Here is a 26274-nt window from a genome sequence, read left to right on the forward strand (position 1 = left end):
CCAGTGCCTTTAACTGTTTTAGCGTGTGCGTTTTCAAGTGAAGGCACCACTTCAAGTGCGCCAGTGTTACGCGGCGTACACTGGTCATTGTTAGGGTTGGACGCTGATAACAGTATCTTGGTTCACGACCGGGTCAAAAAAAGTTCGAAAGAAAATGTTGAAGTTCTTGTGTAATTAACAGCATTGTCAATACTCATTTTAGTTTTTCTCATAACCGATGTGTGTTAGCACTGTATACAGAGTATTGTTATAAAAAAAGTCACAGACAAATATTAATGTTCGGGTGGAGTTCAAACCCACGACTTTTGCAATTCTAGATTAGTGTCATACCAACTAGACCACTGAGATTGCCCGGTAGCTAGAGGCAGTTCGAACCCTATGTTTTAGCAGCGGGCACTGCAACAACTTAATGTATGTTAATTTTGCATGCGGGGATAACAAAAAGAAGCATTGTTAATGCTGTAAGCATGAACTGATTGGCCTTTCTACTTCTAGGTCATCGTATGGATCAATATTTTACAGATTTTAAGATGTTCTTCCCATGTAAGTTCTAAAAACAGATCTTTAAATTTAAAAAATCGCAAAGAAGATGATCAGAGAATGGATGTAGAAATTAGATCAGAGCATACTGATCGAAGCGTTGAGTTTTCGACCACCAATTCTTTTTAGAGCCAACACTACTCAACAACATTTACACATGGTGCCACCGCAAACCTCATCAAACTTTTAAAGGCAGTGGACACTATTGGTATTTACTCAAAATAATTATTGCCATAAAACCTTTCTTGGTGACGAGTAATGGGGAGAGGTTGATAGTATAAAACATTGTGAGAAATGGCTCCCCCTGAAATGCCATAGTTTTCGAGAAAGAAGTAATTTTCCACGAATTTGATTTCAAGACCTCAGATTTAGAACTTGAGGTCTCGAAATCAACCATCTAAACGCACACAACTTCGTGTGACAAGGGTTATATTTCTTTCATTATTATCTTGCAACTTCGATGACCGATTGAGCTCAAATTTTCACAGGTTTGTTATTTTATGCATGTGTTGAGGTACACCAACTGTGAAGGCTAGTCTTTGACAATTACCAATAGTGTCCACTGCCTTTAAAGACTGCATTTTCTACTTGTTGCGATAAACTTGTAACATCATTAGCACTACAACTATAATTAAATAAACATATGAATGTGTAATTAAACCTAAAAGCAATTTTGACAAAAGCAACCATTTTTTAAAACAATAAAACCACTATTCTACAAATTTACTAAGCAGCAAACTACACGTATAACGAGCTATCTATGCTGGACGTGACTACACAAGCAAGCGTAGCTTACAAGCTAATTTCTACAATGAATGTTGACTAACAAATCAAGCATTAAACTTCCTTGATCTTTTTTAAGCAAAAACAAATATTTTAGCTGTTAAGTTTTCACTCGAACTCATCAGGTTCAACCTGTTAAGGATTAATTGCTTTTCCTTTTACAATATTTCTGGGTAAAGTTTTTTTTTGAGCGACGTAAGGGAAAATGTAAATATCGTGTCACCACTTTTTCATTTGTAATGAAATAAATTAGTATGTAATACTCAAATCAGAAAAAAAAATCGGAAAAATGAGTGAAAAGGTGGAAGCAGGATAGGGACATATTTCCTGGAAAACGTTCCTGTATCTTGACACCACTTTTTCATTCTAATTATGAAATAAATCAGAATCTTACACTCGAATGAAATATTCTTTTGAGTGCAAATGAATGAAAGATCGTAGCGGGATACGGACGTCTTCCCCTAGTTAAAAAGTTTCTGTAACCTGCCACCACATTTTCATTCTAATTATGAAATAAAATAGAGTCTTATTTACTCAAATGAAATATTCTTTTGAGTACAAATGAGTGAAAAGGTGGTAGCAGGATTAGGACGTCTTCGCACAGGGAAAAGTTTCTGTACCATGCCACCACATTTTCATTCTAATTATGGAATAAAATAGACTCTTATTTTATACGCAAATGAAATATCCCTTTTTTGTAAGCAATGGGAGAGAAAGTTGTGGCAGGATACGGAAATATTTCCCTGGAAAGTTTTCAAAATTCTGCCACCACTTAGTCACTCACTTTTACAACCAGGAATTTATTTGAGTAAATTAGAATAGATTCTAATTACTATTTTATCTCATAACGAATCAACAAGTGGTGACAGGATATACGGATAATTTTCCGTAGTTCTCTTTTGCAAAAGGTTCAAGGTAAAATTTGTTTTCAACGAAGTCCACGATCGGCCTTGGGGTGTGGTTTTTCCAGAATGGTGTGAGGCTTTCACAAACTACGGCACCTACCGAAAAGAACAACCACTACTACTCAATCTGTTGTACCTTACCGGGTTATCTGTTCCAATATCCATGGTTAAGGTTTCATTGTCGACGAAACCAGTGCCGTCGTCTCCGTCCTGGACACCCATGATGGTGCTCCTCAAAACACGGTAAGGAGACTGTTTTTCGGACACAAGTTGCGAGAAGTTCAGATAATGTTTTTACAAACTGAGTCCGTGCGTAATGATGTTAGAGCTCGGGTGCGCTAAGCTTATACCTACTTCTCCCCTTGATGCACAGAGGGCCAATGTGAATGAAGGCAACGGGCCGGCCTCTGCGGTCCATCCATACAAAAAAAAACAAGGCCTTGCTGCGCTGTGCACGTTAAGGCGGGTTCTTTTTGATCCTTTGTTGGTAAACAAAAGCTTAAAGCACCCCCCTACTACCGACCACGGTAATTGTTCATGCATTTTTGTGTAAACTTGTTGAGGGTTGTAGGTCATCAAACACGTGCATTTTTTGTTATAATACTTTTGTGTTGTGATACCCTTTTTCTGAGTAGGTTTATTGGACGCAATCGAAAAGCTGTATTTATTAGGGAGACAGGTTCTAAAGTGGTTCAAGGTTTATTGGGTACAATGAACAGGGGCCAATTTCATAGCACTGCTAATCACAACAATTTGCTTGGCATGAAATTTTTGCCTCAATAAAAAACAGAATAGCCAACCAAATTTCCACGTGGTTTTGAATACAGTAACAAGCATGTATTCAACAAATGAAAATATGGTTGGTGAAGAAATTTCATGCTAAGCAAATTTGTGTGCCAAGCAGTGCTATGAAATTGGGCCCAGTACAATTAAATTGAGATTGGTCATTGTTTTGTTTTTTTTTGGTTTTTTTTGTGTTTTTTTTACGATTGAAAGTTTTTGAAGTAGGTTTGTAGGGATTTCAGGGCACGCGTCCCGTGCTTTGGTTTCGGCCAATGGTTAATTTTAATAAATAAGTTCGTCTCTGTCTTCTATGGTGGCCCTGAAGGGACACAGCCAGTCGTGAATATTTTCGCGACGTCGTATATTTATTCACGACAAGTCGCGAATATTTTCGCGACGTCGCGAATATTTTCGCGACGTCGTATATTTATTCACGACAAGTCGCGAATATTTTCGCGACGTCGCGAATATTTTCACGACTAGTCGCAAATATTTTCGCGACGTCGTATATTTATTCACGACAAGTCGCGAATATTTTCGCGACGTCGCGAATATTTTAACGACTTGTCGCGAATATTTTCACGACTAGTTGCAAATATTTTTTACGACGTCGTGAATAATTCTGCGACTAGTCGTGAATAAATTCGCGACTAGTCGTAAATATTTTTTCAGTAGCTTGAGTGTGTAATTCTTACACGGCACGCGTAGAGAGCCAAGCTATGAAGATTGTAGCCACTCAGCTATGTGTATGGGGCCATGTTTTATCCAGTAGAATTGTTATCGAAGTTCGAAAAAACAGTGTCTGACTTTCATCAATATTTCGGGGGTTTTCAAGGTTGAATTACTCCAAACCCAAATAATTCTGAATGCCAAAGGATTAATCTTTCAGTTAAACTTGGTGGGGGATTACGTGATGCGTTGCACCCTGCCGTGACGGAACGAACTCGCGTTTCAAGTTGGAAATAACAACGCAAATTGCTCTAACATTTCAGGTAAAAACTGTCAAATTTATTTGCTGAAATTGTCAACACATTATAATTAAACTTATCATTGGGTTGTTTGTAAAATTACCTCGGGTGACATATAACGTTATGTTTTATCTGAAGAGTGAAAGTGCCAACGTTTATTGCCTAGCATAGGATAGCCTACTCCTACTAAAGTACTAGTAAAACTATAACGTCAGGCCTCGTAGGCCTACCGTAAGGGCCATACGTCAACGTTAGTTTTGTTTAAATAACCCACCATCCATTTGCAAGAGTCGGAATTCTCCTCCGGATCCATCATCGTACGGGACAGCTTTCAGATTAGTCTTACTAAGCCGTCAACGTGAATACAGTAATTACACACTCAAGCTACTGAAAAAAATATTCGCGACTAGTCGCAGAAATATTCACGACGTCATGAAAATGTTCGCGACTAGTCGTGAAAAAAATCGCGACTAGTCGTAAAAAAATTCGCGACTTGTCGTGAAAAAATTCGCGACTAGTCGTGAAAAAATTCGCGACTTGTCGTGAATAAATTCACGACGTCGCAAAAATATTCACGACGTTGCAAAAATATTCGCGACTTGTCGTGAATAAATTCACGACGTCGCAAAAATATTCACGACGTCGCAAAAATATTCACGACTGGCTGTGTCCCGTCAGGGCCACCATAGTCTTCTGTCTTTTTTAAAACAATGTAATTTTTGTGTACATTAACTTCCCACCACACTATCTATCTAAATGGTGTAATACATTCCTCTTGGAAGTAGAGTATAGTCGTACTGTAAGGTGCAAAGTGCGCACGCAGTGCTTTCTCTAGGTTAACTTTGTATTTTGTTGTTAGGGGAAGCAGGATTTTGGTTTGCCATCCTCCTCAACCTCTGCCCCATCCCTACCCCTCCCCATCCCTACCCCTCCCCTCCCTACCCCTCCCCTCCCTACCCCTCCCCTTTATTTTTACATAGAGCTATGTGCTTGATGGTGCTTGGTGTTCCCATTGGACATTTGTTTACCGTTGCTACGCGACAAGTTATCGTGACTGGCGTTTCTTGTTAATCTAGCTACCGTGCGTTCCCCCACCTGCGACGCTTGCACACAGCGTATAGTTGCGGTAGTTTCTAGTGTGACGGCTGTTCCCCATTGGACTAAGTTAGCGGCTCTGTAAAGTTACCGTGGTTGCGCTGAAAACTTCCGCGACCTCTTTTGACAACATAATGGTGGTCTAAATTGTTGCCAGAAAAGACAAACCCCCGGCCCACCCCCAAGGCGGCAGAGGACCGATTGAACTATTTGGTCCGACTGCTAGCTTTATGGTAAACTTGAACTGCTCTTGAACAAAGATGCAAAGGTCGTTTTTATGGTACTCCGAGCTTTTGAAAAAATTCGCGGTATTATGTCGACAACAACTCGAGAATTGGTTTAAAGGCACAGTACAAGTTTGGTAATTGTCAAAGACTAGTATTATCACTTAGTGTATCCAAACATATGCATAAAAACAAACATGTGGAAATTTGGGCTTAATTGGCGTCGAAACTGCGAATACAAATACAAATAATGGAAGAAAAAACACCCTTGTCACACAAACTTGTGTGCTTTTAGATCCTTGATGTCGAGCCCTCAAATTCTAAATCTGAGGTCTCGAAATCAAGTTCGTGGAAAATTACTTCTTTCTCGAAAACTACGTCACTTCAGAGGGAGCCGTTTCTCACAATGTTTTATACTATCAACCTCTCCCCATTACTCGTTAATTACCAAGTAAGGTTTTATGCCAATAATTATTATGGGAAGTTACCAATAGTGTCAATGCCTTTAAAGGAACACGTTGCCTTGGATCGGTCGAGTTGGTCTTTGAAAAGCGTTTTTTGACCGTTTATTATAAAATGCATATGGTTAGAAAGATGATGTAAAAGTAGAATACAATGATCTACACAAATATGCCTCGAAATTGCGTGGTTTTCTTTTTACCTCGTCCAATACCACGGTCGGCCATTTATGGGAGTCAACATTTTGACCCCCATAAATGGCCAACCGTGATAGTTCGCGACGTAAAAAGAAAACCGTGCAATTTTGAGAGATACTTGTGTGGATCATTATATTATACTTTTAAAACATCTTTCTAACCATATGCATTTCATAACAAACGGTTTCAAACGCTTTTTATAGACCAACTCGTCCAATCCAAGGCAACGTGCTCCTTTAAACATAATGGCCATTCAGTCATTTGATTGACTCTGAGAAGAGACGTATTTATGATGATTGATTATCGTTTTGGGTTGGGGGTTTTTGTCAAATAAAGAGTACTTGACCATTCAAGTGACCTACAATATTGTATAAAAAGAAACACACTGCCGAAGATACGGGTTACATTTGTATCGGTCCCGGTGGCATATATTTTGTTTTTACACCGCATGCAGTGAAGGGTTTTGTATTGTAACACTGCCAACTCCCGCCTTGAGTTTGAGACTACATCGCATCGCTTTTGAAATAATCCTCCATTAATAATTAATTAGGACTTGTAATGCGCACGTATCCACCCTGCTAGGTGTTCAAGGCGCACTACAACCAAAAACAAAACAAGCGGAAACAGTCACAACAAAAGTAGTCCTTGAATACCTGGAACAATTAAGATAAGTTTTGAGAAGATATTTGACATTTTTGGAACTTAGACAAGATCTCAGACAAACTGGTAGAGAGTTCCAGATGCGTGGCGCAGCTGAAGAAAAAGACCTGCCACCACAGGGGTGTCGAGATTTGGGTTCAATGAGGAGAAGCATGGAGCTTGATCGAAGGTGTAAACTGGAAGTAGTTTTGAGATATAGTGGGGTGCCTTGCCGTTATAGTGCTTTGTGGACAATGACGGAGATGTGCATAAATAACTCAAAACAAATATTAACTTAAAAATGACTTGGAAACGAGAATTGGAGAGCTGTTGATAGTATAGAACATTGTGGGAAACGGCTCCCTCTGAAGTAACGTAGTTTTTGCGAAATAGATAATTTCTCACTAAAATATCACAAGACTTCTAGCTAGAAGTCTTTTATTCCTATCTAAGAGCACACAAGTTCGTCCAACAAGGGTGTCTTTTCTTTCATCATTTCCTCGCAACTAAGATGACCAATTGAGCCCAAATTTTCACAGGTTTGTTATTTTGTGCTTATTTTGGGATACACCAAGTGAGAAACCTGGTCTTTGACAATTACCAATAGTGTCCAGTGTCTTTGGGTGCTTTGTGGACAATGAGCACGCAATGGGGGAGATGTGCATGACAGCGTTTATCGCAGGGCAATTGCAGTGTTTCACTAAAAACCCCTGGCTGTGGTGTACAAAAAAAATTACTTGTCCCGACGGGTTCGTATCTGGAGTCCGGTTCGAGTGGCGACTTACTTTTGGGTAAGGAGGCGAGGTTCCGGGTTCAAGTGTTCCTGATGGACCCAAATCAATAGTTCGTTTAATCACAGTGTCAATAAACCATAAGATACACTTGTTTACAAGAGGCGCATTTATTTTGCTGGTCACTTTTAGTTTACGAGTGGACAGAGCTAGAATTATTATAAAGCGCTTACCACCAAAGGTTTGGTCGGAAGTTCGCTAAGGCACAGATGAAAGAAATAAGTAATTTTTATAGGTTTCCTGGAACAAGTGGGCTTTCAGAAGTGCGTTGAACATGTTGGCAGGGATGTTGTGCCCCTGATATGATGTGATTTGGAAGTTTATTCTAGAGTTTGGGTCAACTTATTGAGAAGGCTCTATCTGCCAAATGTGACGTCACTTTGTGGGTTACTATCCCTATGTTTCGTCACACCGGTGTTCTATTTTCCTAATACAATTTATCCAAATGCTAAGCCAAAACCTTAAAATCACAATGTTTCACCCCCGGGACATAGGGTTGTCGGAACACAGCGGGTGTCAGAACCGAGGAGCAGTCGCCACAAGATGATGTGGTGCAACTTAAAACCAAATGTAGTTTTTAGCCTATTATAAATATAGATCTGTATATACAATAAAATATCTGAAAATTTTCAATTGAAAAGCTGGTCGTGTCGTTAGGATATTGCTGAAATCCAGAGAGAATAATGAAGAATAATCTGCTGGATGACGTCGCGAATAAGAACATACATACAAAATATCGCCCTCTTATGACATATTGGAATACACAATCCGAGAAACGTTACTGACAGTAACGTTTTCTCATAATTCGACTTTGAGGACGCATAACTGAGATCTTTTTAAAGACACTGGACACCATTGGTAATTGTCAAAGACCAGTCTTCTCATTTGGTGTATCTCAACATGTGCATACAATAACAAACCTGTGAAAATTTGAGCTCAATTGGTGGTCAAAGTTGCGAGATAAAAATGAAAGAAAAAAACACCCTTGTCACACGAAGTTGTGTGCATTTATACGGTTGATTTCGAGACCTCAAAATTATAAGTCTGAGGTCTAGAAATCAAATCCGTGGACAATTACTTCTTTCTCTAAAACTAATGGCACTTCAGAGAGAGCTGTTTCTCACAATGTTTGTTACCATCAACCTCTCTCCATTACTCGTCACCAAGTAAGGTTTTATGCTAATAATTATTTTGGGTAATTACCAATAGTGTCCACTGCCTTTCAATGGCCTAATAACCACACGTACTTCGAGGTGATGTTTTTCAAAAGATACAATCAAAAGCTGCTTTACAGCTTCTAACCACGCAAAGCTATAAGCAAACACTGCAGCATGCGAGTTTCGTTGAAAACGATTATGTTTTGTTTTCGCTCTGCATTATTCTCCGAGACTCTGAAAATGGCGGTGGTGTTAAGAGGCGATTACTTGCATGCGTGTGACGTGCAAACAATCGGAAGCGGTTTCCCATTGTTATCTTGCATTGTGAGGTACCAATGTACTTGTATATATTTAGTTTGCGACAAAACCGTGTGTTTATCTACTTTTATCTACTTTTTTTTTTTTTTTTTTTTACATTCCCCCCCCCCTCAAAAAATAAACAACAAATCCTGGTAACGAGCCTGCTCTGACCTCTGACGTAGTTTTGAGAAAGAGGTAATTTCTCACTCAAATATTTGAATCTGAGAAAGACTTCAGGCCTGAAGCCTCTCTCAAGCATCTAAAAACACACATTTTGTGAATCAAGGGTGTTTTTTCTTCCATTATTCTCTCGGAACTTCGACGACCAATTGAGTTCAAATTTTCAAAATTTCGTTATTTTATGCATTATGTTGGAATACACTAAGTCATAACTTAGGACGAGTTAAGTTCCGTATTCTTAGACATTATGACGCGTTGAACCCACCCTAAGTTAGGATGTATTACTCGGCCTAACTCGAGATAGAATTTACCCTAGGTTTCGTGAAATCGACTGCAGTACCTTTAAGATCAATCCATGAAGTTGTAAAATTTAGAATCTGTGCATATATGAGAACTCCACTCTCTGTCATGAATATGTATGAGGTATACTAATGTGGAATAATTTGCCATACAGTCAACCAAGGTGCAGTAATTATGCACGCTTCACTCACCAACTCGGGTCCACCAAAAAGTTCGCAAGTCTTGTTTTCTTTGTGTCTGGTCAGTGCTTTTTGTTTACGTTCTGGGTTCAGCTTTTTCAGTTCAGTAGAAAGGAAAATACCAAGATGTGAAACAATCTTTAGGTGACGCAAATGTCAAAGAAATTGTTTACGGGATCATCGGAAATTACTTTAAACTTGGGCAAAGTTTACCTCTGGTTTTTGGAACCGCTCGATTGTTTAAAAGATTTGGGTACCTTGTCAAAATATCTATAGATTTACATTAAACTTACAGGGTTTGAAGATAATGAGAGTGGAAAGCTTCCCTTCAAATTTTACTCACTGAGGTGCTGTAGTTTTTGAGAAATGAGTAAAACATTGTCATGAAAATACGTTTGTAAATGATTAAAATCATTTTCGTCTCATGAGACGAAAATTATTTTCATGACATTGTTTTACTCACTTCCCAAAAACTACAGCACCTCAGCACGTAATATTTTCAGGGAAGCTTTCTACTTTCATTATCTTCAAACTGTGTAAGTTTAGTGTAAATCTGTGGACATTGTGTTTTTTGTCCTACAAAATTTACATAGACCCTTTAAACGCTAATAATTATGTAAATGTATGTATATAAACAATAAAAATGTACTGTGAACATTTCATTTCAAAAGAGGGTAACGTTCAAACACTGGAGCAGTTATGTTCAAACAGAAAGAGGCATGTGTAATCTTGAGATGTGCTTTTGAGAAAGAAAAAAAAATATCCTGTAAAAACTTTAGCTAGACTTGTGGACAAGTCGTTAAATGCTTGTTGCGATAACAGCGTTCCGACTCTCTCCGCGATTCCCGTGATGCTGTCGGTATTCTCGTGAGACTGCTGGGCCCCTACGAGTCTACTACTCTTCTCTAAGGCCGTGTCCGAAACGGCGACTTTGGCTACAGCTACGGCTAGATCGCGCGCGTCTGCCTATTCTTCAACACTGGTAGACGCGCTGACCTAGACGTAGCTGTAGCCGAAGTCGTCGTTTCGGACACGGCCTAGTAGTCGGCAACCAGCAGCTTCGCGAGAGAGCTGTGATCTCGCGAGAGCAGTATTCGATCGCGGAAATCTGAATCATTAGAGAGGTTTTGCAAGCGGACGGGGGGAGATACAGATACTAATACGTCGACACTTTGTGTGTTCACGTGACGCGTATCTGCGACTATCGTATTTTGCATACACGTTAATAGCAAAGGTTACAGGAGCTCATACACGTCGTGGAAAAACGGATACTGTTTTGTAGACTTTTAGTTGTATTTTTGTCCTAGGTCAAAAAACAATTCCAAAGGAATTGCATTAACGACTTGTTCGCAAGTCTACCACTATGTGCGCATGTAGAACTATGGGTGCGTTCGTTTAGCTTCCCTGGGTCGACCCCGGTGTGTGGCGTGTTTTTTTTCCAGGACAAACGTGTGCAGACAATTACCCACGTTCGTCCTGGAAAAAAAAACACCGTCACACACCGGGGTCGACCCAGAGAAGCTAAACGAACGCACCCTATATAAACCCTAGCAGTGACCCTGGCTGGTTGTGCAGACTCAATGTGCGTGTCGTGTAAAGGTATCCTTCATGACGTGTGTGATATTATTGTCTAACCTTCTTTTCAAGGTTTATAGATTTTGTTACTTTTGATGGTATCGATCAACAAAGGTAAAAGAGGGGTATTAAAGGCAATGGACACTGTTGCTCTTCCTGATTTGACATTATTCACTCCGGATTATTGGTGCTATCCCCCAAAAAAAAAAAAGTGACCATTTCGAAACAAAATTTTCAAAGGTTAGTTTCATAGAATTAAAACAGTCGAATTGTTTCACAAACCAAAGTTATCCTCCATGATCAAATTGCGTTTAAAGGCACTGGACACTATTGGTAAAATACTCAAAGTAATTGTCAAAATAAAAACTTATTTGGTAACCAGCAACTGTAAATAGTATAGCACATTGTGAGAAACGGCTCCCTCTGCAAGAGCGTAGTTTTTGAGAAAGAAGTAATTTCTCACTAAACTACAGCTGGGGTCTCCAATCAAGCATGTGAAAATACATAACTCTCTTGCAACTTCGACGACTTATTTAGTCAACATTTTCACAGGTTTGTTATTTAATGCATGTTAAGATACACCAAGTGCGAAGACTGGTCTTTGACAATTACCTGCAGCCGAGTTCACAACACGCTAGGATTAATCCTTACTGGGAGCATGGAGGTAGAATTGCTGGGAGTTAGGACGAGTAACTCGTCCTAACTTAGGATTGGTTCAATGCGTTCGTATACGTTTATGGATACATAACTTAACTCGTCCGAAGTCATAAGATTATTCCTAAAATATGAAGAGTTTGGTAAAATCGACGGCAGTACCTTTAACAAGCAACAACCTCTGAATCTAGTTTGAAGCATTTGGTGTGAGCTCATTCATGACGGCCATTGCAAACAGCCAGAAATCTGCAAGGTCATTGCTGTTTAAAGATATACGGGTTTTTAGTAAAACAGAAACAAAAATCATTGACGGAGTTCAACCTGAAATCTCACTCATACTGGAGATTATGGGTTGCGTTCGATTAGCTTCCCTGGGTCTACCCCGCGGTGCTCACTCGGGTGAGCCCCTTACAAGAGCTAAACGAACGATCACTGACCGCTCTCGTAGTGACGTCACGCACCCGGGGCCAGCCCCAAGTGACCCACTCCACAAGCAGGGCACTGGGGGCTGACCTAGGTGAGCCCCTGGAATGAAGTCAAATCTATTCGAACGCACCGGGGAAGACCGGGGTCGACCTAGGGAAGCTAAACGAACGCACCCTATATATACCCGGACCCCCACCCCCTTCTGAAGATCATCCTTACACATTGTCATTGTTAACATTATTTGAACGATTTGAAGATAATATTATGATAGAAAGAATCCCTGAAGTTATTACTTGCTTGAGCTACTACAGTTTTTGAGAAATGAGTAAAACAATGTCACGAAAAGAAACGTCGTCTTAGAAACACCATAGAGTAGGGACAGACGAACACTGTTTAAGCATGTACAACGTTTTTACGACTCTGCTGGAAACATCCACACTGAAGTAGAAGTCGGCCAGCGCGCAGTAGTCGCGCAGAGAGCACAGCTGCAACTCGACTATCTCACCGCGTGGGACCAAAAACGACTTGTCCACAAGTCTACAGTGGGTAGGGGTTCATGTCATGGCCAAAAACTTGTTCTACAAAGGGTATCAAAACAAAATACCGTGTAAACTGCTTTTTCTATGAAAAGTGTTAACGTCACTTTGTATACACTTGAGATGCAGCGAGGCTTGACAAGATTTTTTTTTTGTTAACAATAAATAATCAAAGCCAACAAAATGGTGACCTTCAAACTTGAATACATCGATCACTTATGACGATGGTTCGGTGACAAGTTCTTTCCCGCAGTGTCTGGTTGTGTTGATATACAGGCCAATATAACGCTGCACTCCCGTTGTGACACTATTAGTAATTACTCAAAATAATTATAAGCATAAACCTTTCTTCGTGACGAGTAATGGGGAGAGGTTGATGGTATAAAACAGTGTGAGAAACGGTTCCCTCTGAAGTGCCATAGTTTTCGAGAAAGAAGTAATTTTCCACGAATTTGATTTCGAGACCTCAGATTCAGAACTTGAGGTCTCGAAATCAACCATCTAAACGCACACAACTTCGTGTGACAAGGGTGTTTTTTTCTTTCATTTGTTATCTCGCAAGTAATGGCTGAACAGAAACAGGTTACTATAGCCAAGGTCACACTAAGTTTGCACTGTTGTGGTGCCCCACTGAAAATTTTGCTTAGCAAAGAAGTTTTCTTCAAGCAGTTTTTTTTTCTGCAACAACACTAAACAGCCTTTTAAAAAATGTTCCGAAAGCTCCCCATGCATACATACCCAAGTTGGGGGCCCTATTTGTTGACACCATGCATGGGGTGACAGACGTACCCTAGCCCCCCCCCCCCTCAAGCAATCCTTTCAGAGCAAAACTCTTACCAGCCTTGGACCCTGCACAACTTTGAAAAGTTCTATTGTGCATAACTTCGACAAAGGGATCCAAATTCAAATGCGAAACGAATAATCAGTGCGTGACTTCGGGGCCGTACCGTATGGATACAAATTGAAAAGTCGCGTGACGGTGGTGGGATTTTGGTTTTCCATTCTCATGAAAAAGTGCACTTTCTACGCGATCAAAGGTCGAACAAAATTCATACAACATATCTACGCGATCAAAGGTCGAACAAAATTCATACAACATATCAACAAACTATACAAATGTTTCCCATTCAGTAATACATCTTGAATTGTATTGGTGTGGGTAGAAATTAGAGCAGTTTGGTGAGATAGTTATGGAAAAGTATTATTTGATTTTGTTGTTTACAGAAATTGCCAATTCATTACAGCTGAGGCCTATCCATTTGCTTATTTTCTACACTAATGAATGCCAGTAAACACTGATCCATTGGTCTATTTTATATAGTAATTCAACAAGCAAACTATTCAGCTCATTGGTGTTTGGTTTGATCCCACGTCAAGTTAACTGGTGCCGCCATTATGTCCAGATGAATCAATTACTACCGTTCTGAAAAAGTGTTTTTCATTCCAACCATTATGAAACCCATTAAACCCTAACATATTTTTTTGCCGTGTAGGCCTATCTTGTAACTAACGCGCAGTTTGTGATCGGATTGGTTAGTCTGTATAGCGCCCTCTTTTGGCAGAGAAATGCCCAGGCCGATTAAACCCGATTAAGAGAGTTTAGAGTAAAACTAGAATCGATCATCTTTGCTGTTGCAAAGAATGTGTTGGCAAGAAAAGAGGATTAGGCCTACACTGTCTGAAACACAATAAATATATTCTTTTCTTTCTTTTACTAAACTGAGTGTGTTCCTGGTTTGATTGGCAGCATGCATATTGGTCGTTCAAATGCTTTAAGTCTTTGGGTTAGAACACTCAGTCCCTACAAAAAGAAATTTACCCAAATCCATCTTGTGGCTAAGATCTAAGAACCTGGGCCCAGCAAACGATCTTAAATGTTAAGCTAGCAACCGCTCGTGAAATAGGTTCACGCTTAAGCAATTAGTTTTGGTACGTTAAGCAAAAAAATAAATTGCTTACCGTTAAGCAGCCCTACGAAATTGTATTGGATGTCAATGTGTGTATTGGATATCAATGTGTTCAATTGATATGCGACTTCAAAATTTGTGGTGACTATATAGGTCGAAGACTCACTCGAGCTAATTATGCTGGTAATAATTGTTATCCAGCTATGTTACAAAAAAATCGTGATTTTTGACTGACCGTAAATGAGTACACACAATTTTGTTTACCATGGTACAGGTTGCTGACTACGCGGTAACTCAGTTCAAAGTTAGTTCACACTCACACGTCGAGGAACAAAATTCACTACGACCCTAGAACTCAAGCAAAGGTCTTTGAGCAAACTTATTAAAGTCGTTGCAGGAAAACGCCGCTGTGACGAACAAAACAATATCCACGGTAGTTTGTTCGGCATAATACTGTGTTCGCTCGGTGTACAGCGGTATTCGACGCCGACCGATCGAAGCCAAGAAATTTCATGCTTTACAGCACACATTATTTTACATCACACTTATTAAACTTACGATCCAAATAGATCTTGCAATATATGAACCATTTAAATATGAGCATTACAAAAAAGGGATGCAACAAACCTGATAAACAATGTTAACCAAACTTAAACTCCAATTCTAACAGAAATTCTATTGGGCCCTGTAACATTTTGAGAAGATCTATTATGTAGCTTCGGCAAAAGGGTCTAACTTCAAATGCAATATTAATCAAACTTAAACTCATGAAAACCAAATCACAGCCTCCGCTACCATGTGCAGAACTTATAACAATCTTACCTTTAGAAGCAAGCTTTCAACAAACAATAAACGTGTTTTCCTTTCCTCCGAACTTCACAACTTGTGTTTCTTTCTCGCCAACAAGTCCTCCGAGACTTATAAAGGAAGGCCGCACGACCACTCGACGTTGTGTCCTTAAACTCGACTTTAGCCCAACTAAATCACTATGGATGCAGGTACCAAATTTTAAATACCAAGAGCTGAACAGCCAAGTACCAGCATTTTAAAAACAATCGTTTTACATCAACAGATCTCGTGGCTGTGATTTTGGTTGAAAGTGTTAATCATATATTCCTCTACCAGCACATTGTGTCCGAGGAAGCTTTTTGTAAAAAAAAAAAAAACTTGAGTAAAACCAAGTGTAAAGTATACGTGATAATAGTAAGGCCATTTTTTTTTCTAGATGTGCCCAACTGCTTAAAGCAGTAAATTATGTTTAAACAACGTTTTGCTCAGCGAAAAATATATGGAAAATACCAGCCACCGATTGTAATATGTTACAATGTATTTTGGCTTGTAACGTTACTTAAGTATAAGCATTGGAAACTCATTCCGCAACAGTGAAGTATAGTTAAAGGGAAGTTACACGTTTGGTAATTACTCAAAACAAATATTAACTTAAAAACTGACTTTGGTAACAAGCATTGGAGAGCTGTTGATAGTATTAAAACATTGTGGGAAACGGCTCCCTCTGAAGTAACGTAGTTTTTGAGAAAGAGGTAATTTCTCACTAAAATATTATAAGACTTCTAGCTAGAAGTCTTTTATTCCTTTCTGTAAGTACACAAATTCGTCCAACAAGGGTGTTTTTTTCTTTCATTATTTTCTCGCAACTTTGATGACCAATTGAGCCCAAATGTTTACAGGCTTGTTATTTTATGGTTATGGTGGGATACAACAAGTGAGAACACTGGTCTTCAAACGTGTACAGTGCCTTTTATAACGAGAAGGTAATGATTTAGACTTTGAGAAAGACTCTTCTATATAGGTTCGTAATGTCATTCCTTTAATTTTGGTTTGTTGTTGAACTTCTAATACGTAAAGTTTTCTTGGCGTTAATTTTAGGAGTGATAACAAAACGTAAGCATCCCCTTTATCAAGCTAATGCAGATACTTGAAAAGTTACCAGGGCCAAATGTCATGGCTCTGGTTCTGCTTACCGCCGAATTCTGCGCTTACGCTCACGATTTCCCGCTTACGTGCAAGCGCCGAATTTCTGTGCTAGCCGTAGAATACCTGCAGCCGATTTCACGAAAAGCTAGGATTGATCCTATGTCGAGTTAGGACGAGTAACTCGTCCTAACTTAGGATTAATCTTAAGGTCTGCATGCTACATTGCAGGGCTGGGACTCGTCGTAAGTCCTAAGATTAATCTTAAAGTTAGGAAGAGTTTGGTGAAATCAACGGCTGGTAACGTTGAGTACGCCAGCGCAGAAGTAAAAAATCGCCGCTAACTTGGAAATACGCTTGCCGTAAGCATATAAATTCCTGCTTCCGTAAGCGCCGATTATGTGCTTACGGTAAGCAGAGCCATGGAATTGGATCCAGTAGTGGCCATGGTGCCTTTAAGCAGCTCTATGAAATTCTATTTTATTTCAGCAATGGCAATCCAGCAATGGCTTAGGATGCGTGTGCTTTCGGGATGAGACTTCAAACAGGCCGACCGATAATTTAAGCCTGAACTGAGGCCGAAGCCAGGGTGTTGTGGGCACCCCCTTAAAAAAAACATACTTAATACCAAAATCTGAAATGGTACCATCTCAAAAACAAAATTAGAATACCAGCGGGTACCTTGTTGTGAATTAATTAATTTGTGGAATAATTACGTATTATGTAATCTAGTTTACCTAAATTCAAGCGAGAGTTGACGAAGCCAAATGTTTACTTTCCCCCTTTGAGTTGTTTTTGAGAAAAAACGTAATTTCACTCAAACAATAAAAGACTTCAGACCTAGCCCCTATAGCCTTTCCAATGTTCTCAGATTAATATTATAAGATAATTATAGCAGAAAGCTTCCCTTACAATATTATTAGCTGATGTACTGTAGTTTTTAAGAAACGAGTATAGTTTCACGAAATATGGACAGGTTTGCGATAACACCATGATATGACTATCTCTAAATGCGTTGGGGTGGTTCTGAAAAGAACCATTGGTTTCAACTCGACGTTTCGATCAGTTGCTCTGATCGTCTTCTGGAGAAAGATTAATTTAAAGGATTTGGGTACTTTTTCAAAATGTCCATAGATTTACATTAAACTTACAGGGTTTGAAGATAATGATAGTGGAAAGCTTCCCTTCAAATCTTACTTACTGAGGTGCTGTAGTTTTTGAGAAATGAGTAAAACAATGTCATGAAAATCCGTTTGTAAATGATTTAAAAAAAAATTCGTCTCATGAGACGAAAACTATTTTCATGACATTGTTTTACCCATTTCCCCAAAACTACAGCACCTCAGCACGTAGTATTTTCAGGGAAGCTTTCTACTATCATTATCTTCAAACTGTGTAAGTTTAGTGTAAATCTGTGGACATTGTGTATTTTGTCCTACAAAAGTTACATAGACCCTTTATTAACGAAACCATTTTTTCTCTCAGCGTGCCAAAAATTATTCTAGCGTGTACAACACATTAGTATTAACACTCTCCTAAAAGGTTGCTCTGTGATTTTTCTCAGAAATTTGACGACTATTGAAGCTGAACATTCTACAGGTACATAACCACATTGAGTGCATTATTCAATCACAGTGAGCAGGGATTCGTATCATTAATTGCAAAAAACTTGATACATAAAAAGTATCAAAACCATTTAAAGGCAGTGGACACTATTGGTAATTACTCAAAATAATATTACATGTAGCATTAAACCTCACTTGGTCTAACCAGTAATGGGGAGAGGTTAATAGACCTTATCGCAAATACCAATGCGCAAGCGCAGACTGTTGAATGAGGTGCATTGTGGGATATATATGAATCAAAATTGTAATCAGCTAGACCACAATGCACCTAATTCCAAGCTTTACGCGCGCGCCCCAGTATTTGCGAAAAGGTCTATAGTATAAAACATTGTGAGAAACGGCTCCCTCTGCAGTGACGTAGCTAGTTTTCGAGAAAGAAGCAGTTTTCCACGAATTTGATTTCGAGACCTCAGATTTAGAATTTAAGGTATCAAAATCAAGCATCTGATGAAAGCATACAGCTTCGTGTGACAAGGGTGTTTTTTCTTTCATAATTTATCTCGCAACTCCGACTACCGATCGAGCTCAAATTTTCACAGGTTTGTTATTTTATGCATAATATAGGATCCCCAACCAAATTTCCACGTGATTTTCAGGATAGGCAAGCAACAGCTGAATATCAGTAACAAGCAATATGCAATAAATAGAAATTTAGTTGGCAATCCTGTTTTTATCAATGAGGAAATTTCATGCTAAGCAAATTTTTGTGCTTAGCAGCTCTATGAAATTGGGCTATGGTCTTACACGATTACTAATAGATATCCAATGTCTTTAGTTGCTAAAAACTTGATACACAAGTGATATTAAGACCCTTTAAATCTGCTGGTCAAATGCACCGTGTTATTGCCTCGTGCTACGGACTTTGTGCATTGCATGTTATGGTCTGTAAAGCAAGAAAAAGAGCTGCTAAGATTGGCAGGGATGGTTTTGATCGATAATGTCAACTTTCGAGGAGAATAATTATTATGACATTTTCTTGGCAGACCTTGGATCAGACATTGGGGTTTCACTGTTTAGTCTATGTACACATGTGTTCCTTGTCGTGAGATGAGTTTTACTTGTAAATCAGTAAAACTCGACTTTTTTTTCTTCAAAAAGTTGCCGCGTTTCGGGTATCACCCTCTGAAGTAACGTAGTTCTCGAGAAGTAATTTTCCACCAATTTGATTTCGAGACCCCAGAAATAGATTTTGGTGTCTCGAGATCAAGCATCTGAAAGCACACAACTTCACCGACCATGTTGAGATGCACCAAGTGATAAGACTGGTCTTTACAACTACATTGATAGTTTCCAGTGATTTTAAGAATGAAATCTCACGAGTGCACGTTTTCGGGATGTTTCGATACCCAACAATTATCAGGCAACAGTAGGCCACTGTTGTTCTCGACTATACGACTTGGTGTAAGACTAAGAGCCCTTTTAAAGGCAGTGAACACTATTGGTAGTTACTCAAAATAATAGTTAGCATAAAGCTTTATTTTGTCACGAGTAATGGGAGAGGTTGATAGTATAACACATTGTGAGAAACGGCTCCCTCTGAAGTGGACGTAGTTTTCGAGAAAGAAGTAATTTTCCACGGATTTGATTTCGAGACCTCAGATTTAGAATTTGAGGTCTCGAAATCAACCATCTAAAAGCGCACAACTTCGTGTGACAAGGGTGTTTTTTTCTTCCATTATTATCTCGCAACTTTGATGACCGGTTGAGCTCAAACTTTGACAGGTTTGTTATTTTATGCATAATATGTTGGGATACACCAAGTGAGAAGACTGGTCTTTGACAATTACCAATAATGTCCACTGCCTTTTAAGGTTTATTTAAATTGTAATTGGAATTAAATGTAATCGTTACACCACGTCAAAAGCTAAATCTTAAAGCCGAGTCAGTGATACCAAAAGTATTTTCCCCTTTAAAGCCATGTCCTTAAATGTATTTGCTGTGCTAACTACCAGCATTTCAGACAAGGTGAAAAACATGAAAAACAAAAATACAACTATAGTCTGACCTCAGGAGTGTTTTCGCGCCAATAATGTTTCACGTCAACAGTGTTTGCGCGCCAACACTACAGACAAACAAACAGCAATAAGGAAATGACATAACACAAAAATGGCCTAAGAACAAACAGCGTTTTTTTTCTAAAGTTAAAGGTGTGGGTTCAGTTTTCAGTTGGATCGTGCAAATAAACTCGGTACTAATATTATTATATGTAGATAGTTATAACCAAAATCCTCAAATAAAATTCATGTTGGGTTGGACAAAGAAATTTTGAATGGAGTTGAATTTTAACTGCAACCTTAGACTAATGTGCTTAATACGCTCAACTTAACTGAGCCGTCCATGGCACAAATCCATAGAGCTGCTAAGCACACACCATTTGCTAAGTACTTAATTTTTGCCTTGATAAAAACGGGACTCCCATTCAAATGTCCACGAGATTTTCAGGATAAGCAAACAACAGCTAAATATGCATGTTATCAAGCATTAGCAACAAATGGAAAATTTGGCTGGTAATCCTGTTTTGATAAAGGAAAAGACTTCATGCTAAGCAAATTTTTGTGCTTATAGCATCTCTATGAAATTGAGCTCAGGCTTTTATATGTTGGTGTCTCACTCTGTCAATTATCCTTGTTCTGATCTGAGGCTGGTAATGCGTGCTGCTTTAGTGCATTCCCCCGAGACCTGACAGCAGACAACTGGACTAACATTCGACGGGTGGGATTTGCGATATTCTTTCGGCAATTTGCGACAAATACCGACATTTTAAGGAACACGTTGCCTTGGATCGGTCGAGTTGGTCTTTGAAAAGTGTTTAGAACCGTTTGTTATAAAATGCATAGAAAGATATTGAAAATAGAATACAATGATCCACAAACATTTGCCGCGAAATTGCGTGTTTTTTTCTTATACTTTGCGAACTAACACGGTCGGCCATTTATAATTGGTAAAAGGAAAACCACGCAATTTCGAGTGATACTTGTGTGGATCATTGTATTCTACTTTTAAAATATCTTTCTAATCATATGCATTTATAACATATGCATTTTATAACAAACGTTTACAAACCCTTTTAAAGACCAACTCGACCGGTCCAAAACAACGTGTTCCTTTAAGAACGACTTATCCCAGAGCAGTAAACAGAATTTTATTCGATCTATATTATGAATCAGTCAATTGTGTTTCCTGGCAGTTTGATGATTGAATGGCCTCTAAAGAATGAATAAAATTTACGATCAAATGTTGGGAGGTTTGCCAACTTTTTTGTGTCACATTGGTAATTGTACTGGTAACATATCCACACTTGATGTAACGAAAGGTACAGAAAACGTTTGCAAAGTGTGTAATCGGTTTTTCACTACTTTCTCGTCACCCAGAATTTTTTTTTTGTTAGAAAAAACAACAACTATGTAATGTTCCTTTAAAGGATTTGGGTACTTTTTCAAAATGTCCGCAGATTTTCATTAAACTTACAGGGTTTGAAGATATTGATAGTGGAAAGCTTCCCTTCAAATTTACCAACTAAGGTTGTGTAGTTTTTTGAGAAATGAGTAAAACAAATCACAAAATAGTTTTGGTCTCATGAGACCAAAATTATTTCAGCATGTAAAATCCCCTTTACCAGTTGTGATATACCAAAACCATAGCGTAACTGGTTAATACGTTTTTACATGCTAAAACTGAGATGAATATTATTACTTTTACTCATTTCTCAAAAACTACAGCACCTCAGTAAGTAAAATTTCAAGGGAAGCTTTCTACTATCATAATCTACAAACTGTGTAAGTTTAATGTAAATCTGTGGACATTGTGTTTTTTGTTAGGAAAAAGTACATAATATACCCTTTAAGCTCAATTGGTCATTTGAGTCACGTTCATGAAGTGAAGAGAATCATTCTGTTTTGTACTGCTTTCTAGCAGTGAGTTTATGACTTAGGAAAACAAAACTAACTGCTTTAATTATTTCTCAAAAACTCACTCTGATGAAAATGACAGTTTACAGTGTAAAATGTTCATGCTAAGGGTTTTTGAAGTTATGTAAACTTGCAGGCATAGGCCTAATGTGCAATTCTTTCGAGAGAAGTGTTGGCTATAAAAACAACCGGTTTAGCCCCGACGTTTCGAAACGACGTTTACTGTTCAAAACGTCGAGATCACATACCGGCTCTTTTCAGAGCCACCACTCCACTCCAAAAATAGTTTTACACACTGTTGTACCCGCAACTTTCTTAAGATATTCAACAGTTTTTGTCCTTAATGGACTTTTGTCTTGGATTTACATGTCCAAACATAATTATTCGTAAAAGTAACACATTTTGTATCTAGTATTTCATACATGACACATTTTTTTCTCTGGATGTCATTTTTGGTGCTGAAGTAGATCTAGGTCTGTTCTATTTACCGATGGTGATAAAAGTTATTAAATCTTTCCAGTAAAATAATTACAGCACAAGGAATTTCAAAAATCACCACGTGAGTCGATTCGCCCATTTCGCTGTGCTTTCAAGGCACAGGTGACCTCTTTGTCAAAGACCAGGGCCCAATTTCATGGCTCTGCTTTACTAAAGCACAGAATCGGCGCTTACGGAAGCAGGGAATTCTGTGCTTACGGCAAGCGTATTTCACGGGTTAGCGGCGAATTTTGGCTTCTGCGCGTGCGTACTCCATCCACGTTACTAGGTATTCTACGCTTACAAGGCTATATAGCGCAGAAATTCGGCGCTTGCACGTAAGCGGGGAATCGTGATCGTAAGCGCAGAATTCGGCGGTAAGCAGAGCCATGAAATTGGGCCCAGTATTCTCACTAAGTGTACCCAACATACAAACAATAACAAACATGTGAACATTTGGACTCAATCGGTCATTAAAGTTGCAATAAAATATTGTTATAAAAAAATAACCTTGTTGCATTACTTTGTGTGCTCTCAGATGCACAATAAAGGCTTCAGCTAAATGTCTTTTATTAATTGAGTGAGAAATTACTCTTTTCCACAAAAACTACGTCGCTTCAGAGGGAGCCGTTTCTCACAATGTTTTATATTATCAACAGATCTCCGACTCGTTACCAAGTAAGTTGTTACGCTAAGATTTTGAGAAATTACCAAACGTGTCCATGGGGTGGATTTCACAAGTTAGGGCGAGGAACTCGTCCTAACTATAGGACTAGCCTTAAAGGGAGGGTACACGTTTGGTAATTGTCAAAGACCAGTCTTCTCATTTGGTGTTTCCCATCATAAGCATAAAATAACAAGCCTGTGAAAATTTGGGCTCAATCAGTCATCGAAAGTGCGAGAAAATGATGAAAGAAAAAAACACCCTTGTTGGACGAATTTGTGTGCTTTCAGATAGGAATAAAAGACTTCTAGCTAGAAGTCTTTTATTGTTTTAGTGAGAAATTACCTCTTTCTCAAAAACTACGTTACTTCAGGGGAGTTGTTTCCCACAATGTTTTATACTACCAGCAGCTCTCCAATGCTCGTTACCACGTCAGTTTTTAAGTTAATATTTGTTTTGAGTAATTTCCCTAATTTCCCTTTAAGTGTTTAATATCTCCTAGCATAACTCATTTTGAAATCGACACCATGCCTTTAAGAGCAAAAAGTGAGCGGCATAGGGAGATAACTAGACATTATCTCAGATAATGTCTAGTTACGAAACGTCTGCATCTATTTAAAGCCGAGCACACTTCCAAAAACCAATTAGCGCACCGTCTCACATTTACGGCCTGTCTATAAACATTAATCACTTTATTGGAGATTCAAAATGTAGGGGCACGTGTATATTTAAAACCCGCACAAGACGTTGTTCAAGGCGAAGAAGCCCTTCTTTTTTCATTCCTGACTCATTCATAATATGGGGCTTTCGGTAATAATACCCTTAGAAATAATAAGTGCAGTACATTATAAAAACTTCATTGATGTGTCTGTGAAGGAAGTTACGTAATGTAAACAATAGTTTTTCCCTTTGGTGTGGGTCATCTTATTTGCGTCTCCGAAGCAAGCGCAATTTTAGTGTTTTAACCTTCAAAGTCACTCAATCTATACGGAATTTTGCTAAATAGTTACATTTTTTGTGTCAACGTGGTTTTAAGATAATGTGATTATCTGTGTATACAATTGGATTAAAGACACTGGACACTATTGGTAATTGTCAAAGACCAGTCTTCTCACTTGGTGTATCTCAACATTATGCACAAAATAACAAACCTGTGCAAATTTGAGATCAATTTGGTCGACGAAGTTGCGAGATAGCTATGAAAGAAAGAATTCACCCTTGTCACACGAAGTTTGTGTGCTTTCAGATGCTTGAGTTCGAGACCTCAAATTCTAAATCTGAGGAAATCAAATTCGTGACAATTCAACTTGAAGTTAATATGATGTGAAGAACTCAGCTGAAAACATGTCACATTTTAAATTTCCAAAACATCTATTGCCTCCAGTGAAACAATAAACCTTAGTAAAACATATATATATATTTTTTTTAACAGTTTACTCGATAATGTTAGAACTGTTCAAAAAAGTGTGACCAAACATCATTTGACAGGGTACAAAGATTTGGGGAAATATTTTATGCCACAGAATATACAATCAAGTGTACATACGTGACGAACTATCTTCCTTGGTGGACAAAAGTGCTCCAGATTTTTGGCGATATCTTTTTCACATGTGAATTACACTACATCTACATTAACATTTACACGGTATTTCGCTTTTAAAGGTTTCATACCGTTTGTAGATCAAGTTGTTGATCATTACACGAATCCCTACTCACTGTGGGTGAAGATATAAAAATTATGTGATATAATTTACCTGTAGAAATTTCAGGCTCAAAAGTCGTCAAGTTTTTGAGAGAGAAAAAAAAGTGAAAATCACAGAGCAATGTTTTCAGTAGAGATTCGCGTTAATACACTGTAGGGCATACATGCTAAAATATTTTTTTTCTTTGTTCAATCCTCAATCATTTAAAAATGTACCCAGTCAGTTTCCCTTGTGGTTTATTATTTGATATAAAATAATTGTTTGTAACATTGCTTTGTACTCATTTTTCGAAAACTACAGCACCTCAGCATGTAATGTTTTAAGGGAAGCTTTCAACCATCATTATCTTCAAACGGTGTAAGTTTATTGTAAATATGTGGACATTGTGTTTTGTGTAGTACAACAAAGACCCAGGCCCTTCCTTTAAATGCCACATTAACCTCTTTAATTTACGTCTTTAAAACGTTCCAGTGAGTTATGTTCCACTTTTAAAAGGTCACTATTTTTTATGACTGACGAAAACAAAAACAAACTGGTGGAAACAAAAATACTATAAACAGACGGTTGTTTGTATTTTGCGCTGTACAAGCAGTTACTAGAACTCATTTATATATGGTTGGAAAGATGTTTTAAAAGTAGAACAATGACCTAAAAAATTACTGTTTTTGTCATCTTTTACTTCGTGAACTAGAACAGGTTCCGCCATTTTGAAGAGCCAAAGCTGTTTTAGAAAGTAAAGGGGAAAATTTTTCCAGTGATTTCGATGTGAACCATTGTATTTCACAATACAATGCTCCCTTTCAAAGCAATTCATCATTCAGTGAACAGCCGGATGTTTGACTAATGGCGGACCATGATATTAGTTTACGAAGTAAACTAGGAAAACCCCACAGTTTCGAGGTAAATTTGTACTGGTCAATTATTATATTCAATGGGAGACTTTGGAACGCAGGTGGCAGCAGACTTACAAGGTAAATTGCCATAGACCTTATCGCAAATACCAATGCGCAAGCGCAGACTGTTGAATGAGGTGCATTGTGGGATAGATATGGATCAAATTTGGATACCAGCTAGACCACAATGCACCTAATTCCAAGCTTTACGCGCGCGCCCCAGTATTTGCAAAAAGTACCTTTACAATGGATTTTACCTGGTAAGTCTGCTGCCACCAAGCGTCCCAAAAGTCTCCCATAAAAATAAACTTTCCATAGCCAAAAGAGCATAATCAGTGACAACATGTCCCTTCTATGAATTTGCTCAAAGGCGTTTCTTAACACGCATGAGTCATGTAGTATCCGAGTAACATTTCTACTGTTTTTGTTTTATTTATTTTTTTATTTCCCCCCATTTAAAGGGTTTGGGTACTT

At 38.5% G+C, this 26274-nt stretch overlaps 1 protein-coding gene across 4 annotated transcripts in view; it reads right to left on the bottom strand.

The window, feature by feature from the left end:
• The window catches only part of LOC139953565 (solute carrier organic anion transporter family member 2A1-like), a 59705-nt gene that overhangs the window by 26288 nt on the left and 7143 nt on the right, over nucleotides 1–26274 (bottom strand). Inside the window, exons 1-2 of one of the 4 annotated variants that reach the window (XM_071953010.1) lie at nucleotides 15421–15560; nucleotides 2370–2480 (exon numbers count right to left, since the gene is read on the bottom strand). The exons of 1 other annotated variant lie outside the window; for it this stretch is intronic. In XM_071953010.1, coding sequence (XP_071809111.1) covers nucleotides 2370–2450 — 81 coding nt within the window. In that variant the 5' untranslated portion in view covers nucleotides 2451–2480; nucleotides 15421–15560. Of the gene's footprint in view, nucleotides 1–2369; nucleotides 2596–15420; nucleotides 15561–26274 lie in introns of those variants that run through there. 2 more of the 4 variants (XM_071953012.1, XM_071953009.1) reach the window with 2 other exon arrangements.

Source organism: Asterias amurensis, chromosome 22 (genome assembly GCF_032118995.1).
Source record: "Asterias amurensis chromosome 22, ASM3211899v1".
In the NCBI taxonomy this organism is placed as follows: Eukaryota; Metazoa; Echinodermata; class Asteroidea; order Forcipulatida; family Asteriidae; genus Asterias; species Asterias amurensis.